The 18,595-nt window shown below is 33.0% G+C and overlaps 1 protein-coding gene across 1 annotated transcript in view; it reads right to left on the minus strand.

Moving 5' to 3' along the window:
* CFAP47 (cilia and flagella associated protein 47) overlaps positions 1-18,595 on the minus strand; it is a 573,852-nt gene that overhangs the window by 458,029 nt on the left and 97,228 nt on the right. Inside the window, exons 19-20 of the mRNA XM_012642083.1 lie at positions 12,694-12,749; positions 2,850-2,985 (exon numbers count right to left, since the gene is read on the minus strand). Coding sequence (XP_012497537.1) covers positions 2,850-2,985; positions 12,694-12,749 — 192 coding nt within the window. The remainder of the gene's footprint in view (positions 1-2,849; positions 2,986-12,693; positions 12,750-18,595) is intronic.

The raw sequence follows: 18,595 nt of genomic DNA on the forward strand, positions 1-18,595 counted from the left end.
AAATAAATAAAACTAAAGGAAAACAACAAATCTTGGAAAGCATTCACATTAAACATGAAAAAAATATATAAAGAGCTCACTCAAATCTATCAGACAAATATAAAACCTTAGTGATAAAGGTGAAGTACATGAACAGAAAATTTACGAAAAAATATGATTAATAGCAAAGATAAGAAATTTTCACTCTCATGAGCAAGCAAAAATTATAAATTGAAATTATATATTTTTAATCACATAGAAATATACTCAATATCTTTAATTCAACACTGGTAAGAGTTTATACTAGGAAGGGGTTAAAACAGTACAATTCTTTACAAAGCCCTTTGACAAAACACATTAGGAGCCTTTAACATGTATATACTTTATGGTTAATGCAATCCATTCTGAGAATCTCTCTTGAAAAAAAATTTAAATAGGGAAAAAGTATTATACACAAAAATGTTCACTACTACCATGTTTATATTAACAAGAATGTAAAACAAAGTTTTACCTAAATGCTTATGATGATGTTTAAATAACCTAGAAGAGACACTTACAGGATGAAATATTCTACAATAGCTATTAGTGCTATTTTATATAATAAGGGACTATAACATCTGAGTAAATGTTTCTATTAAAACTAAAAATAGAGCTACCATATGACCCAGCAATCCCACTGCTGGGTATATATCCAAAGGAGGGGAATGCAGTATATAGAAAAGATATCTGCACTCCCATGTGTACTGCAGCACTATTGACAATAGTCAAGATTTGCAATCAACCTAAGTGTCCATCAACGGATGTACGCAAAAAGAAATTGTGGTACATATACACAATGGAACATTACATAGCCACAAAAAGAATGAGATCCTGTCATCTGCAACAACATGGATGGAATTGGAAAACATTATGTTAAGTGAAATAAGCCAAGCACAGAAAGACAAATCTTTCATGTTCTCACTTATATGCGGGAGCTAAATATTAAAAAAACAATTGATTTCATGGAAACGAAGTGTAGAATGATGGCTATCAGAGGTTGGGAAGGGTAGTGAGAAAGGGGGGAAAAAGTGGGGATGGTTAATAGGTACCAAAATATAGTTATAGAGTTAGAATGAAAAATATTTGGTAGTACAACAAAGTGACTATATTCAACAATAACTTAGGGTACACTTTACAATAACTAAAAGAGTGGGGCTGGGTGTGGTGGCTCACACCTGTAATCCTAGCACTCTGGGAGGCCGAGGCGGGAGGATTGCTTGAGCTCAGGAGTTCAAGACTAGCCTGAGCAAGAGTGAGATGCCGTCTCTACTAAAAATACAAAGAAATTAGCTGGACAAATAAAAATAGAAAAAATTAGCCAGGCATGGTGGCGTGTGCCTGTAGTCCCAGCTACCTGGGAGGCTGAGGCAGGAGGATCGCTTGAGCCCAGGAGTTTGAGGCTGCAGTGAGCTAGGCTGACACCACGGCACTCGCCCCAGGCAAGAAAGTGAGACTCTGTCTCAAAAAAAAAAAAAGAGTGGACTTAGAATGTTCCTATCACAAAGAAATAATAACACCTGAGGCGATAGATACCCCAATTACCCTGATTTGATTAATTCACTTTGTATGGCTGTATCAAAATATCATATGTACCCTATAAAGATATACAACTATTATGTACCCCTAATAATTAAAAATAATAAAATTTTTTTAAATAGAAAGTAAAAGACACAGCTTGAAAAAAAGGATTTACCAGAGATGGTTTCAACTTAGCATAAGCAGTAAGATTCCAAACATATTAAAAAATAAATTAAAAAGCAATGTATAGACACATATAGAACAAAAAAAGAGAAAGATATCAAAATATTAAGAATAGTTTACTCTAAAGATGGGCATTCCAGATGATTTTTTCATTTCTACATTTTCTGATTTTTCTTCATGATGCTATATTAATTTTTAATTGTCAAATAAGTAAATTTTATTTTTCATGAAAGATTATCTACCTAATTCAGAAAACAAAATTAGGCAATGATTATTTTCTTTTCCAAAATAATTTATTAAAACTAGGGAAAAACTTTAACTTCATGGAGCATCCATATCAACTGAGGAATTCCTAATTCTGGATTTTAAATGAGAGCAAAATAAATTTCTATCATGTACATGCTATTTTTCTGAGACTTCTTTTACTAGCTGCCAAATGCGATTGTTAACTGATATGAAAGTCAGCACTATTTTATAATTAATGACAATTTAAATTAATATCAGAACTATAAAAAAATATAGACTTGACTTTCATGAAAAATACTTAAGCACATATGATTGAAAGCAAAACCAAAGCTTGTCAAAACTATAGTTTGCAGAGTACATCAGTTTTATCCTTGAATATGTGGAGAAAGTGAGTAAATATTCAGCAAATAATTCAAATTTTTAATATATTTATTCTTCTTTCCATGTACTTAGTCTTTTAGTAACCTGTTCCCTTGGAATAAAAATATTTTTTATTCCAAAAAATGGATAAAATAGATAAAATAGATAAAATTGTCATTGTTTCATTTCATATTCAATGCATTTTATTTTATTAATGTACATTTTGTCTGAATTATCTAAAAATTGATCACACAATAAAGTACTAAATTGACATTTTTAATTATTAATATATCCTATATTTTTAGAAAGTTACTTACCTGAGAATCTTTCTGTGCTTATGTATTTACCAAAATTCAATCTCAGAGACATAGTTTAAGTGACGCAAAAGAATCATATCATAATTCTACTTTCTAACATTTCTATTTTTGAAAAATAAATATCATATTCTGATTTTTTAAACTTTTAGATGATTAAGAGTAAATCTTTGGCCTACCTACATCAATTGACTGTTTCACATTACATACCAGTAACTTGAACACAACATGGTCGAATAAGTGGTGTTGTCTTTGGATTTAAAGAACTTGACGAATATTCAGTATAGAGTTTTGAAGCCTCAAAGAAATTAATTTTAACTTGAATTATGAAGTCATATGTTGTCACCTGATAGACAAAAAATACATCAGACCTGTGACTTTTTGCTTTGAGAAATATGTGATATTATTGATCTGGCAAAATAGCAGTTTACAAAAACAGTTTTCGAAAATAAAAATATCTTATGATATTGAATTTTTTAAAAAACAAAATTGTTTATTTTTAATGAGTATAAAAACAATTCTAAGAATGTAAATAAAATTTAAAAATAATTCCTATTTATTCAAAATGAACCAAAAAGCTAAATATAAAACCCAAAGCTATACACCTTTGGGAAGAAAATGTAGAAGAAAAATCTTTATGATCCTTGGTTAGCCAAAGATTTCTTAAATGGAATACCAAAAGAACCACTATAAAAGAAAAAAATGATTAAATTGTGCTGTATCATATTTTTAAAAAACTGTTATGTTAAAGACATTATTAAGAAAATAAAATTATAAGCCAAAAGCACATTTCTCACAAAAAAATCTAAGCTGTTTCCGAAATACATAAACAACACTGAAAGATGAATTTCAAAATGAACTAAGGAAAAAATGGTAAAAGATATACAAATGACACATTAGCACATGAAAAGATGTTTCACATCACTAAACATTAGAGAAATGCAAATTGAAGCCACATGAGATGTCACTTCACACCTATCACAACTGCTTAAACAAAAATAACTTATGAGCACCCGATACATTTATACATTGCTGATGGGAATGCAAAATTCTATAGTCTCTTTGGAAAACCATTTTCCAGTTTATTAGAAAGTTAAGCATATATTTAACATAAAGCCCAGGACTCCCAAACCTAGATGTTTACCCAAGAGAAATGAAAATTTATTCATACAAAAACCTGTTTTCAAATGTTTATGGGGCCTTATTCATAACTGCCAAAAACTTAAAACAATCAAATGCCCTCCATATGAATAAATGCATAACAAACTTTGGCAAATTCATACAACAGAATACTTCTCAACAATAAAAAGAATGAACTACTGCTACACAAAATAGTATAAATGAATCTCAAACGCATTTTGCCAAGTCATAAAAGTCAGAGTGAAAAGAACATACTGTATGATTTCATTTATATGGCATTCTGGAAAAGGTAAAATTATGGGGAGAAAAACAGATTACTGTTAACCAATGACTGGAGTTAAGGGACAGGTTGGCTATAAACACAGGCAAGAAAAATTCAGAGAAGGTGAAGAAACTGTGAACTAAAATAAAATATTAAGGCTCACCTTCCACTTGCTGACTGAATGGACCCCTTCTTGGCCAAGGGAATATCCTAAAACTAAATTGCCTGCTGGGAGGAGGGAAGTCAGACATGCTTCATCATGCCCCCCTCCCTTCTTGGAGATAAGCTTTGTAACCCATTAACAGGCCTAAGGGTATGCAAGACAAAGCTACAAGTCCTCAGTTTACACAGAAATATATGTCTGGTGACTTGTCTCTGATTAACAGTTCCTTATCTTAAAACTTCCCAAGCCTTTAGAGAAAGCTTCATGTCTTTAACCAATTACAAATCAAAGAATCTTTAAACCCACCTATAACCTGCCTTTTCAGGCCAAACCAATGTATGCCTTCCACGTATTGATTTATGACTTTACCTGTAACCCGTCTCCCTGAAATGTACAAAACCAAACTGTAACCCAGCCACAGGGAGTCCACTTGCTCAAGGCTTCTTGGGCGTGGCTCTGGGTCATAGTCCTCAAAGTTGGCTCAGAATAAATCTCTTTAAAATTATTTTACAGAGTTTGGCTTTTTTTCCATTAACAAAACTGTTCTCTATATTGATTTTGGTATTTTTTGTGTAACTGTATACATTTGTTAACATTCATATACCAGAAAGAGAATTTTAGTGTACATAAATTTTTAAAATGTTAAAATGAAAATAGTTAAAGCTAATTCCATAGCTCTGATTTTTATACATCTGGCTTCAAAACCCAACATGGGCTGACAATATAGGCACCTACTCAAGTGAATCATAAAAGAATGAACACTGAGACCTATACAAAATCTTGGCAATTATATAGTGCTAGCTTCTCATTTTTAAAGAATCCATGGTACCTTTCTGAAAACACAAAGTTTGTATCAAGGAGAAGAAAAAGAGTCAGTCTTGCTGCACCCATGTGTACTGGGGAATTTAAAAAGCCTCAAGCATGCTCAGGGCAGGACAGGTGCTTAGAAAATACCTGAGAAGATGCAAGCAGGAAGTAAAGGCTAAGAAAGAGTTGTAAACAGCACAGCTAACTGCTGAAGGAATGCCTCAGCACGGAGTCAGTACAAAAAGACTAAGGTGTTTTTGTTTGTGTCTGATATTTTTAGTTCCTGGTGTTCAAGCAAACCTATGTCAAAACACTAGTAAACACCAGCTAAAGGAATAGACACTTCAGTGACCACATAGAACAAAGCAGGCATTCTTTGCAAGAAATAGTTTTGAAAAGTCACTAAACAAATGGGTGACTGAGGCCTTCAACAATCCAGAACAGTAAACCCAGGTAAAGGAGGATAATCTGATTTCCAAAGTTACCACATTATAATATTCTAATATTCAAATATCCAGTTTTCAACAATCAAAAAAAAAGATGCAAAGTTTACAAAGAAAAAAGGTATAGCCCATTCAAAGGAAAAAAATAAATTGACAGAAATCATTTCTGAGGAAGCCCAGGCATACAACTTAGATAAAGACGTTAAAGCCATTTTCTTAAACATGCTTATAGAACTAAAGGAAGCCATAGAAGAAACATGAGAAAATCATGAAAATGCCATATACACAAAATGAGAATATCAATAGACAGACATCATAAAAATGAATAAAAGTTGATTGTTTGAAAAGATAAAAGATATTGATAAAACTTTAAGCTAGTCTGACAGAGAAAAAAAGAAGACATGAGTATCTCAAATCAGAAATGAGATTATGGACATTACTACTGACTGTATAAAAAAGGAAGAATTCAAAGAGAATACTATGAATAATTTATAAACAGTGCATTAAATAACATAGATAAAACTAACAGTTCCTTAGACAAATATAAAGTTCAAAAACTGACCCAAGAAGAAATAGAAAACATAAACAGATCTATAGCAACCCATTTGGATTTTCATGGCAATAGCATTGAATCTGTGGATTATTTGGGGTAGCTTGGACATTTTGACAATTTTAAGTCTTCCAATCCATGGACACAATATGTCTTCCCATTTACTTGTGTCTCCTTTAATTTTCTTCATCAATATTTTGTAGTTTTAGTGTTTAAGTCTTTTACCCTCTTGGTTAAATTTATTCCTAAGGATTTTATTCTTTTTCACATTATTTTAAATGGTATTGTTTCTTAATTTCCTTTTTGGATGGTTTATTGTTAGTGAATAGAAATGCAACTAATTTTTGAATGTTGACTTTGTATCCTGCAACTTTACTGAATTTGTTTAATAGTTCCAACAATTTTTTAGTGGAGTCTTTAGGGTTTTCTACATATAGGATATCATCTGAAAACAGAAACAATTTTACTTCTTCCTTTCTGATTGAAATTTCTTTTGTATCTCTTCTTGCCCTTGCTTAATTTTTCTGGCTAGGACTACCAGTACTATGTTAAAAAGATTTGATGAGAGTGAATATCATTATTTTGTTCCCGATCTTAGAGAAAAAGCTTTCAACTTTTCACCATTGAGTATGATGTTAGTTGTGGGCTTGTCAGAGATGACCTTTATTATGTTGACATATATTCCTTCTATGTTTTTGGCATTTTTATGATGAAAGAGCATTGACTTTTGGCAAGTGCTTTTTCTACATCTGTTAAAATGATCATGTCATTTTTATCCTTCAATTTGTTAATACACTGTATCATATTTATTAATTTGCATATGTTGAACCATCCTTGCATCCCAGGGATAAATCATATACTATGATCAAGTAGGATTTATCAAGAACTATTTTAAATATAAATGGATTAAACTCTCTAAAAGATATAGATTGGCTGAATGGATAAATCAGTTCTAAAGATTACACACACACACACACACACACACACAAACTGTTAATAACTAATAAATGAATTCAGAAAATTTGCATAATACAAAATTAACAGAAAGAAGTCAGCTATGTTTCTATACACTACAAATGAATACTCCCAAAGGGAAATAAAGAAAATGATTTCATTCACAATAGCATCAAAATAAAATAAAATACTTAGGCATAAACTCAACCAAGGAGGCGAAGGATTATGTATGTACTGTAAACAATTAAACATTAATGAAAGAAATTAAAGACTATTTAAGTAAATGAAATGACATCCTGTATTCATAAATTAGAAGACTTAATATTGTTTAATATGTTCATACCACCCAAAGCAAGCTATAGATTCAACATAATCCCTATCAAAACCCCAATTGCACTTTTTTCAGAAATAGAAAAGTTATTTTAAAATTCATATGGAATCTTAAGGAACCACAAAAAGCCAAAATCATTTTGAAAAAGTAGAACAAAGTTGGAGGAATCACACTCCTTAATTTTAAAACACATTAGGAGGCTACAGCAATCAAAAAGTGTGGCACTGGCATAAACACAAACAAATAAACCAATGGAATAAAATAGAGAGACCAGAAACAAACCCTTACATACATAGTCATATGAGTTTGACAAAAGTGTCATGACCACGTCATGGGGAAAAGACAGTCTCTTCAATAAGTTGTGTTGGGCAAACTGCATATGCACATGAAAAGTAACAAGTAGACCTTTATCTTACACCATATACAAAAATTGAAGTACAGTGGATTAAAGACCTAAGTGTAAGATCTAAAACTATAAAACTCCTGAAAGAAAACACAGGGGAAAAGCTTCATGATATTGAACTCGGCAATGATTTCTTAGATATGACACCAAAAATGCAGACAATCAAAGCAAAAATAAAGAAGTGGAATTGTATCACACTGAAACCTTTTGTGTGTCAATGGACACAATCTACAGAGTGAGAAGGCAACCTATGGAATGAGAATAATTGCATGTCATATCTGATACATGGTTAATATCCAGAATATAAAAAAGCTTCTGCTACTTTATAATAAAAAACTCAATTAAAAATGGGCAAAAGACTTGAATAGACATTGCTGCAACACGCATATGAAAAGATGTTCCATATCACTAAGCATAAGGGAAATAAAAATCAAAACAACAAACAACAATGCACTATCACCTCCTACCCATTAGGGTGGCAAATATCAACAATAAAATTAGAAAATACCAAGTGTTGGTGAGGATATGGAGAAACCAGAACCCTTGTGCACTGTTGCTGAGATTATAAAATGGTGGAACTGCTATGGAAAACAATGTGGAGGTTCCTCAAAAACTTAAAACTGGAACTACCATATGATCCAGCAATCCCCCTTCTGAGTAAATATCCAATAGATTAGAAAAACATTTGCATAACCATCTTCATAGCAGTACTAGTCACAATAGCCAAGAGGTAAAATCAACTCAAATGTCCATCAACAAGGAATGAATGGATAAGCAAAAAATGATATATACATAAAATGGAGTATCATTCAGCCTTAAAAATGAAGGAAATCCTATCACATGCTACAACATGTGGAATTCTTGGGGACATTATGCTAAGTGAAATAAGCTGATCACAAAAAGACAAATATGGTATAATTCCACTTATATGAGATACTTAAAGTAGGCAAATTCATAGAAACAGAATGCAGTATTGTTACCGAAAGCTGGGCCACTTGTCCACGAGGCTGAATTGAAGAACAAGGACAAGCAGTTTGAGGAGGAAGGAAAGAGTGTACTTTGCCTGCAAAGGAGGAAATACAGTAAACCTTCTTGTCTCAAAATCCCAAATTTCCAGAACAAAGGCAGAAATACAGAGCTTTTAAAGGGAGGCTTCTTGGCTTCAGGGAATTACTGTGGTTCACCATTCTAACCTCTTATCTCTGCCAAAGACAAAGCCTGCAAACTCTGCTAGCCGCCCACCTGGGGGGCTGGCGCCACCTGGGAGTTTTAACAAAAGACTTAACCTGCCTCAGGGATGCAGGCCAGGCTTCAAGTTCCCAAAAGAGTGGGGGAAATTTTTAAAAGACAGAAAACATTTCACACTTTTTTTCCAGGCCATTCCCTCTGTTACATATTCCCCACTCCCAATATTTCTCTTCCATATGTATGGAAGGAGGGGCGACTACTTCCTCTGTTACAGAATAGCGGTTACCATGGGCTGAGGGGTGAGGGGAAATAGGGGGTTATTTTTTCATTGGTGTAGATTTCCAGGTTTGCAAGATAAAAAAGTTCTGGAGAGCTGTTTCACAACAATGTGAATACTGGTAACTGAACTGTACACTTAAAAACAAAGATGGCAAATTTTACGTTATGTGTTTTTTACCACAATAAAAATCAACATCCAAAGCATTATGCTAAATGAAAGAATCCAGACTCAAAAAGGTCACATTTTGTATAATTCCATTTGTATGAGATATCCAGAAGAGATAAATTCATAGAGACAAAATGCAGATTGGTGTTTGACAGAGGCTAAGGGAAAGGGAACGGGAAGAAATTACAACATGGGTAACTGGTTTTTCTTTGAAGTGAAAGAAATATTTCAAAACTAGATAGAGGGGTTATAGGGATAAGGAAAATCCCCATCTATTACTTGTCGCATCAGCCACCTGAGACCCCCACCCCTCACGGAAGACCCACATCAGCATAATACTAACCTATTACCTGGCCCATCAACTAGTCTATTACCTGGCACATCAGCATAACATTAAACCTATTACCTGACACATCAACTAACCTATTACCTTAGCCACCTGAGACTCCACCCCTCGGGCCACCCCAACTTAATAAAAGTGGGAAAAATCTGGTAGACATGGCTCAGAATTTGGTGGTGAGACCCCTCTGAGCCCACCGGTGAATAAACTTTGATTCTCTGATTCTCCGTGTGCCACTCAGTTTGTCCTCGGGACCACCTGCTGTAACACTTGCTGTAACAATAGCACCACATTGTTAGTGTATTACATGCCACTGAATTTACTTTAAATTGGTTAGTTTTGTGTTATATAAATTTCATCTCAATAAATTATTAAAAGAAGAAAAAAGGCATAAAGGAAGGAGAGGCCAATCAGAGGTTTCTAAGAACTCCCCATAACTCTACCATTTGATGATCTCAAGGTTCTAGTTGTGAACGAAAATAAAATCTTAAGCCCCTCAGCTGACAGAATGGACTCCTTCTTGGCCAAGATGACCCCAGAAATACCCTAAAGCTGAGCTGCTGGCCACGAGAAGGGTGTCAGCCATGCCCCCTCCCTTCTTGGAGGTATCCTTTGTAACTCATTAACAGGCCTAAGGCTGTGCAAGAGCAAGCGTGAACCACACCTGCAGGTCCTCAAATTACTTAACACATCACTTATGTCTGGTATGTGTCAGGTGGCTTGTCTCTGATTAGCAGACTTCCTTATCCTAAAGCATGCCAAGCCTTTAGACTTCAGAGCTTTATTTCTTTGAATTACAAATCAAAGAGTCTTTTAACCCACCTATAACCTGTAAGCCCTCCTCCCCATGAGATGTCCCACCTTTTCCCTTTTCAGGCCAAACCAATGTATGCCTTCTATGTATTGACTTATGACTTTACATGTAACCCCTGTCTCCCCGAAATGTATAAAACCAAACTGTAACCCAGCCACAGTGAGTCCATTTGCCCAAGGCTTCTTGGGCATGGCTCCAGGCCATGGTCCTGAAACTTGGATCATAATAAACCTCTTTAAATTACTTTATGGAGTTTGGGTTATTTCCCATTGACATAGAGAAATAAAAAATATAAGAGCCCATTCTTGCAAAATGATTGCTATATTCGGTATTATATTGAGGTGAATATGAGGCCTGATATGAGATTATTCTATTTATTGAGATTAAATGGCTTAACTATTCTGCCTACCTAATATTCTCCTATCTTTTAGACGGATTCCTCTAAATTGAAATGCTATAAATCCTTGAAATTTAACTAGTAATTTCCTCTCTCACCCTGAGATAATCAATTAAAAATTAAGAAACCAGGAGAAGGATGTATATGTAGGATTTAAAGGTAGCTCTAGATCCAAATCTCAATTTTTAAAATTAAATTATAAATTATGTAATTTATTAGAAATTTAAATTGTTAAAAAATAAAATTAATTTATACATGAGTTGAAAATGGAATGAACTAATATCACTGCTAAAATATTTACACATGTATCAGAAAGTTCTTATTGCATTTTAGTTTAAATTATAAATAATTAAAGATCAATATATATTTTTTCTAATGACTCACTGATTTTTTAACTATGTGTTGATTTTTTTATTAAAACCTAACACTATTTATGTTTAAAATAATTTTAAAATTATCAAATTTGTAACTCTTGCTCTATGGTACCTTGGCAAGTTTCTAGAGGTGGGAGGTAGAAAACAGGCAAGAATGTGAATGTTTTAAATGTGAAAAGGGAAGAATAATAGTACTTCTGACATACCAAAAGCCTCCAAAATCATGACAATAAGCATTGATGGTTTCCCCAGTATGTATGCCTAGTGCTATGCTGTACTCATAAAGCCCAGGCTGACGATCTGAAAAGTTTTAAATAAAATAAGGAGCTAAATAATATGAAGGGTATACATTCAGTTCTAGTTATCTGTATTGCCCTAACAGTCAAAGCACTTGGGTTTTCATTTTGTTTTTATTTAACTTTAGCTGGCCATATCACTGCCAATTTCATCTCCTGTCATAGCATCTTAAGTAAACAGTCTGTTCTCATAACAGAATTATAGAAGCATAAAATATTGCAGCATGTGTTATTTTAGTGGAGGTTTCATTTCTTTTGACAAAACAGAGCAAGCAACTGATTCCCATGATAATCTATTTCTGTAATGGCACCAACACACAGACGTCAAGGAGTAAACTGCCTAAATATGTAGTATTTCATGTACAAATACAACCTGCTTTGATATTTCATACCTAAAGAAAAGAAACAACAAGAACTTTTCCTTGATCTTATTATTACCACCTTGGGAATTTCTTGTTATGATAAGAATTTCTTATTATAATAACTTATCTGCAACTAGTTATTGTTAGGTACCGAGAGGAAAGGGAGACACACGAAGCCTCAGGAGTAGCAAAAATGCCTTTTGTTTGAGCATCTGGGTGCAGATATATGGAGGCCAAAAAGCATACACCCTGAGGGAGGGGAAAGCTTTGGGTTTTATAGAGGGTTTCTTTAGAGGGGGTTGAGTACCTGGGCCAGAACAGCCCCTGCAATAAAATTTTTAAACAACCAATTTCTGGGACCCCAGCGTCTGGCGTCTGTCTCATACTATAGAGGTGAGGGAGGGGGGTAGTTCCATCCTTATCAGGGGGGATAGGAATGCTGGCATCTGCAGCTGCCTTGTTAGATTTTACAACCTCCTGGGACTCTCCAGACTCCTGTGGCTATTGTTTCACAAACCTCAGTTTTCTATTAACCACATTCCATCCTACCTGGAACAAACCTAACAGTTATATTTTGTGTCTCATTTCTATTTTTCCTTTTCTGGTCCGTCTGCTTTTTTTTTTCTTCTAAATTTGAGTAATATGAATCAATAATTTATATCATATGTTTTAACATTACTTTTACTATTTTTAGGCTACTATTTTATTTTTAAGATTTTTTTTTTTTTTAGTATAACATAGACCAATGTATTTTAAAGTCAAATGATGTCAAAAAATATGTTTACCAAATTGTTCCACCTCGTCTGATTGCTGGGTGGAGATGAATCTTTAATGGCAGAAGCTGAGAGGAATGGAGGAAAAGATCAATGGAAACCTGAAGACAAGGGAATGATAAGTCAGGGTTTTGGATGGACCTTCATGTGGATACTGAAATCACTCAGAAAATGAGAGGAGTAGGGTGCAGGATATACTACTATAAGGCTGGCCAGTAGTGACCAAGAGATGTCCAGAGATGTAAACTCACACAAGGAAGTGGCTGTTTTTAACAGATAAAGATCATCTAGAAAAATCAACCCAGAGAGCAAGGCTTCTAGAAATGATCACTTCCAGACTCATGCCAAGATTCACAGAAAATCCTATTAAAAAAAAATGTCCTTGTGATGGCCATATTCCTAATAAGGAGAAATCATGGAGGGAAGGGAAGCTTGGAAAAATATAGAGGACTTATGGAAGCGTAGAGATCCTAGAGAGTAGAGGGAAATAGAAGGAAAACCATATGTGAGGGGGATGAGAGTTGACAGGAATAAGAATTCATGGGGAGCTCCACTTTTTGAGGTAAAGAGTCATCTGAGTCATGATGGATTGAGTCCTGACAGTTACTGAGTATTAAGTCTTGACTGTCATTGGGTCTAGTCCTGGGTACCAATGTCAAGAATGATAGTAAAATGTTTGGAGTTTGGGGAGAGGTTTAACATAGGGCCTGACTATGGGTTTCATTTAATAATGTCTGGTGCTGTTGATGATTTTTGTAATTATCAAGATAATTCAGTTTACTCGTCTCAGCCCTTAATTGTCTCTTTTAAAAGTATAAAGCCTTTCTCCATCCTGCAACATATATATTTTCTAACTGTGTGCTGAATTCACAAGACGGAGGGCTTAATCCCTGCCTTCTCTGTTACCAATTATGTATAATGTGAAAAGTCATGCTGGACTTGCCTTCTCTTAACTCACATCTTTACATACAATTTGCATAAAATGTGTTTTTATTCAAGGTAATTCTATAATTACACAAAATGCAAAATTAGGAAGTTCTGTGATTTCTTCACACAGGGAAGCCTTATCCCCTCGAGAAAACTATAACAATACAAGACTTATCTTTTACACAGAAAGTGACACATAGAAAAGAAGATCAGTCCTATCATTATGAAACCATTGAGGTGTTCAGTGAAGAAGGAAAACTTTGAAAGTTCTGTAATGCATGCCATTGGAAGTGTTTTCTCAGATATTGTCATTCAAAGAGAGAAATACGTCAAATTGAAAAGAATATTTCTAATGGAAAAAGGATTTCAATACTCAGGCCAGTGTTGGTAGACAAAAATGCTTACGAATCGAAAACAATGTAGGTGTCATTCAACCATTCTTTTTTTTTAATACTTGAAGGATGATTCTTAGCTATAAGAATGATCGTAAATCCAGAACAGCCATCATGAAAGGTGTACCCAGAGGGTTGCATATACTTAATGGGCAAAGATTGGTGGGGAGAAAAGGTGAACAATTCTCCATCATTTTCAAAAGCTACAAGGCAAATATAGAGCAGCAGAGATGACAGCTACAGAGAGCTACAGAGCAACTGAGCCACTGAAGATTAGTCAGCCTGTGCCAGAGGGCAGAACGTGGGCTGTAGCATCAGGAAAAGTAAGAGTAATAACAGGGAAAGGTCTATTCCAGTGTTGTCTAATTCAAATTTCTGCCATGATGGAAATGTTCTGTACTATACAATAGGCACATGTGGATATTGATAGCTTGAAAGGCAGGTATTGTGATGGAGAAACTACATTTTTTTATTTGACTTCATTTTAATTGATTTAAGCTTTAATTTAAATAGCCGCATGTAGCTAGTGACTACCATATAGGGAAGTACAACTCTATGTACTGGCCAAGAAGACATGTGAGTAGCCAACAAGGAAAGAAAGAGCTTGAGTGACTTTGAGTGCACAAACCAGTCCAGTTCAGGATGCCAAATACATCTGCAATTATCTACTAGCACTTTTGATTCTGCTTACACCTGGTGTAGTATAGGAAAGAAAGGGTTATAACTATAATAACAATAAATCAATCCTTTCTTGCTGATTTCACATTTTCCTGCTACATAGGTCAACTAAGCAAGCACTCACTGTCTATTTACATTTATACACACACACACAAAGACAGACAACTTACACCTAGCTATAAATATAGTGGAGGGCATTTGAAATGACTGGAAACTATATAATCAATCTCCCTTGCTGGTATGAATTTATGGAACAAATTCTCACAGGGTGTGCTGTCTCTGCAGGATTTTATGTGTTCTTCTCATTGTTGAATTGAATTACATTCCAATACGCTGAGTAAATCTCCCCTTAAAATACCCAGTCGATGTATAATGATTCAGATTTTAAGTAAAGTATGGCATTCCATAGAACTATAAATATATATAATTTATTTTAACTTTATAATCAATTTCTAGAATCCTAAAAGAGTCACAATCGAAACACTAAGAAATAGATTTAGAAGTTTTAAATTGTTGACAGTGTTAAATAGTGAAATGGAGTCAAAACATATTGCATATACATTCTCTAAAAAATCACGTAAGAAATTTAAATTGGAGTATAGATTTTTTTCTAATTTTCAGTGACCCATAAGTGAAATGTTTTTGTATACATTTGAATTGTATGGAAATATAAAAATTGCGATATATATGATGTATACTTATTAAGAAAAGATATGCTCTTGGTCTTAACATACTTAAAACCTATAGATTAAATTATTGCACAATATTTAGGTATTTTTCCCTTGTAAAGAGTGTGTGTGTGTGCATACTTCTATGCACATGCAAGATGTGGTTGTGGTGTAGGATAATGACATACCTTAATGCTTTCAAATATTAGCTTGTTGTGAAAGGATTATTTTGATTTTTTTACTTAGAAGTTTTTTAAAACCAAAATAATAAGAACGCATGTTTCAAAAAATCCTACAAAGCTTATTTTTTAAATAATCAGCATTCCCTTCCTTTCACCATTGCACACATGTAACCCCACACACATAAACACACACACAAATCCAGTTGTAATAATTTTCAATTCTTAGTTGTTTTAGATTTACCTAACACAGCTAAATAACCAAAACAGAGTGTCATAAAACAAGCCACAATAAATTTAAATTGATGTAAATGAAACAAAGAGTGTTCTCTAACTACAAGGGAATTATATTAGAAATTAATAACAGAAAGAAATTTGGTAAATTCACAAATATGTGGAAATTAAACAGCATACTCTAAATAACCAGTGGGTCAGAAAGAAATTATGTGAGAAATTGCAAAACATTTTGATGAATAAAAATGAAAGTGCAAAACATCAAAACTGTTTGAGATAAAGGTAAAGTAGTGCTTAGAGGGAAATGTGTATCTATAAAGGCTATATTAAAAAAATGAGAAAGATCTCAAATCAATGCCCTAACATTTCACAAAATAAGAAAACAGAACATAAAATTAACCCAAAGCAAACAGAAATAAGTAAATAATAAAAGATCAAGCAGAAATGAATGACATAAAGAATTGAAAACAACACTGAAAATCAACAATACCAAAAGCTGAATTGTGAAAATATGACCAAAATTAACAAACTTTTAGATAGGCTGACCAAGATAAAAAGAGAGATTTCTCAATTTTATAAAATCTAGAATGAAAGAGGGGACACTATTACCGACCTTACAGAAATAAAAAGAATTAGATAACACCATGAACACCTGTATGTTAAGAAATTAGATAACATACATAAAATTTCTCAAGAATGGAAAATTTGAATAAACTTATAACAGGCAAATGGATTGAATTAATAATTTTTAAAAATCTGACAAAGAGAAGCCCAGGACCAGATGACTTCATTGATGAAATATATCACTAATTTAAAGAAGAATTAATAGAATCCTTCACAAATCCTGCCAAAATAGAAGTGGAGAGACTACTTTCTAATTCATTCTAAGAAGCTAATATTACCCTGATGCTCAAACCAGACAAACACATCACAAGGAAAAAAACAAAAGCAAAAACAAACTATAGACCAATATCCCTTATAAGCATAAATACAAAAATCCCTCAACAAAATATTAGGAAACTGAATCTAGCAATATATAAAAAGGATCATATCTCATGATCAAGTGGGATTTATTCCAGGAATATGATGTTAGTTTAACATACAAAAATTAATCAGTATAATATACCATATTAATAGAATAAAGGACAAAATAATATCATCAAAGCAGATAAAAATAATGTAACAAAATCTCACATTCTTTCATGATCAAAAAACTCAACAATCTATAGAAGGGACCTTCTTCAACCTCGTAAAGGGCATTTACATATATATATATATATATATATATATATATGAAAAAATATCTAACATCATATTTAAAGGTGAAAAATACCCTTTCAGGAACAAGACAAAGATGTTTGTTCTATTCAGCATTGCACTAAAGGTTCTAGAAATTAGACACTAAAAAAGTGAAAGGTATCCAGAATGAAAAAGCAGAATAAGGACACCTATAAAACACTGATGAAAGAAATTGAAAAGGACACACTAAAATGGAAAGATAATACATGTTCATGGATGAAAAGACTAATATTATTAAAATGACAATATTATCCAAAGCAATTTATAGATGCAATCCCTACCAAAGTACCAATGACATTCTTTACAGAAACATTTTAAAAAATCCTAAAATTTATGCGGAACCACAAAAAATCCCAAATAGCTAAAGCAATCCTGAGCAGAAAGAACAAAGCTGGAGGTATCACACTACCTGACTTCAAATTTTACTACAAAGCTGTAGTAACCAAATCAGCATGGTAATAACTTAAAAACAGTCACAAAGACCAATGGAACAGAATAGAGAACACAGATATAAATCCAAGTGTTTATAGCCAGCTCATCTTTGACAAAGGTACCAATAAAACTTTCTCTATTTTCAGTTGACATAATCTCTTATATAGAAAATTCTAAGTAATCCACTAACAAACTATTAGAACTAATACATAAATTCAACATCATTGCAAAACACAATATCAATGTTGAAAATCAATTGTTTTTTATACACTTGCAATGAATAATCTAAAAGGGAAATTAAGAAAACAATTGAATTTAGAAATAAATTTAACAAAAAAATGAGAAATTTGTACACTGAAAATGATCAATAATATTACTGTTAGAACCTTTTTAAAGAGCAACTTAGCAATACATATTGACAGCCTAAATTATGTGCATAGAGTTTGACCTAACTATTCTACTTCTACAAATATACCATAATATCTTGTAATGTGAAAGCAAACATTTATCTACAAGGACTTTTTTTACAGTATCATTTATGAAGCCAAAAAAGAGGAAAAATACGAAGTGTACAGTGAGAGGGATTAGTCAAATAACCATGACACAGTATATCCATAACATAATACAAGGTATTATTCTTAAAATATTAAATTGCATTTGGAATACTTAATGATACAGAAAGCCATTGATGAAATTTTAATTGATATAATATTTTAAAAAGTGTGTTTAAAATAGTTAACAAAGTATAATTCTGAAAAAAATACAAATGTAGAAATATATTTATAGAAATGAAGGCAAAGAACACAAATAAAGATATGCCAAAATATTGCCTGTGGTCATTATTAAGTCATAGAATTCAGAGTACTGTTTATTTTTTTTTCTGTTCTAAATTTCACACAAATTTGACAATAAACTGTAATAATCAGGAAAAGAATATAATTTAAATACAAGATTAAAATACAAGTTGATGCTGACAAAATCTGTAAATGGTCAGGATATGTGAGAGAAGAGTAGCCTTTGGAAGATATGAGAATACTGCAAAAATTGAAAAGATAAATATCCTCTGAAACTCTCCAAAGTACCTTGTTAATTATGCTCTTTGTCT

This window comes from Propithecus coquereli, unplaced genomic scaffold, assembly GCF_000956105.1.
Source record: "Propithecus coquereli isolate 6110/MARCELLA unplaced genomic scaffold, Pcoq_1.0 Scaffold173, whole genome shotgun sequence".
In the NCBI taxonomy this organism is placed as follows: Eukaryota; Metazoa; Chordata; class Mammalia; order Primates; family Indriidae; genus Propithecus; species Propithecus coquereli.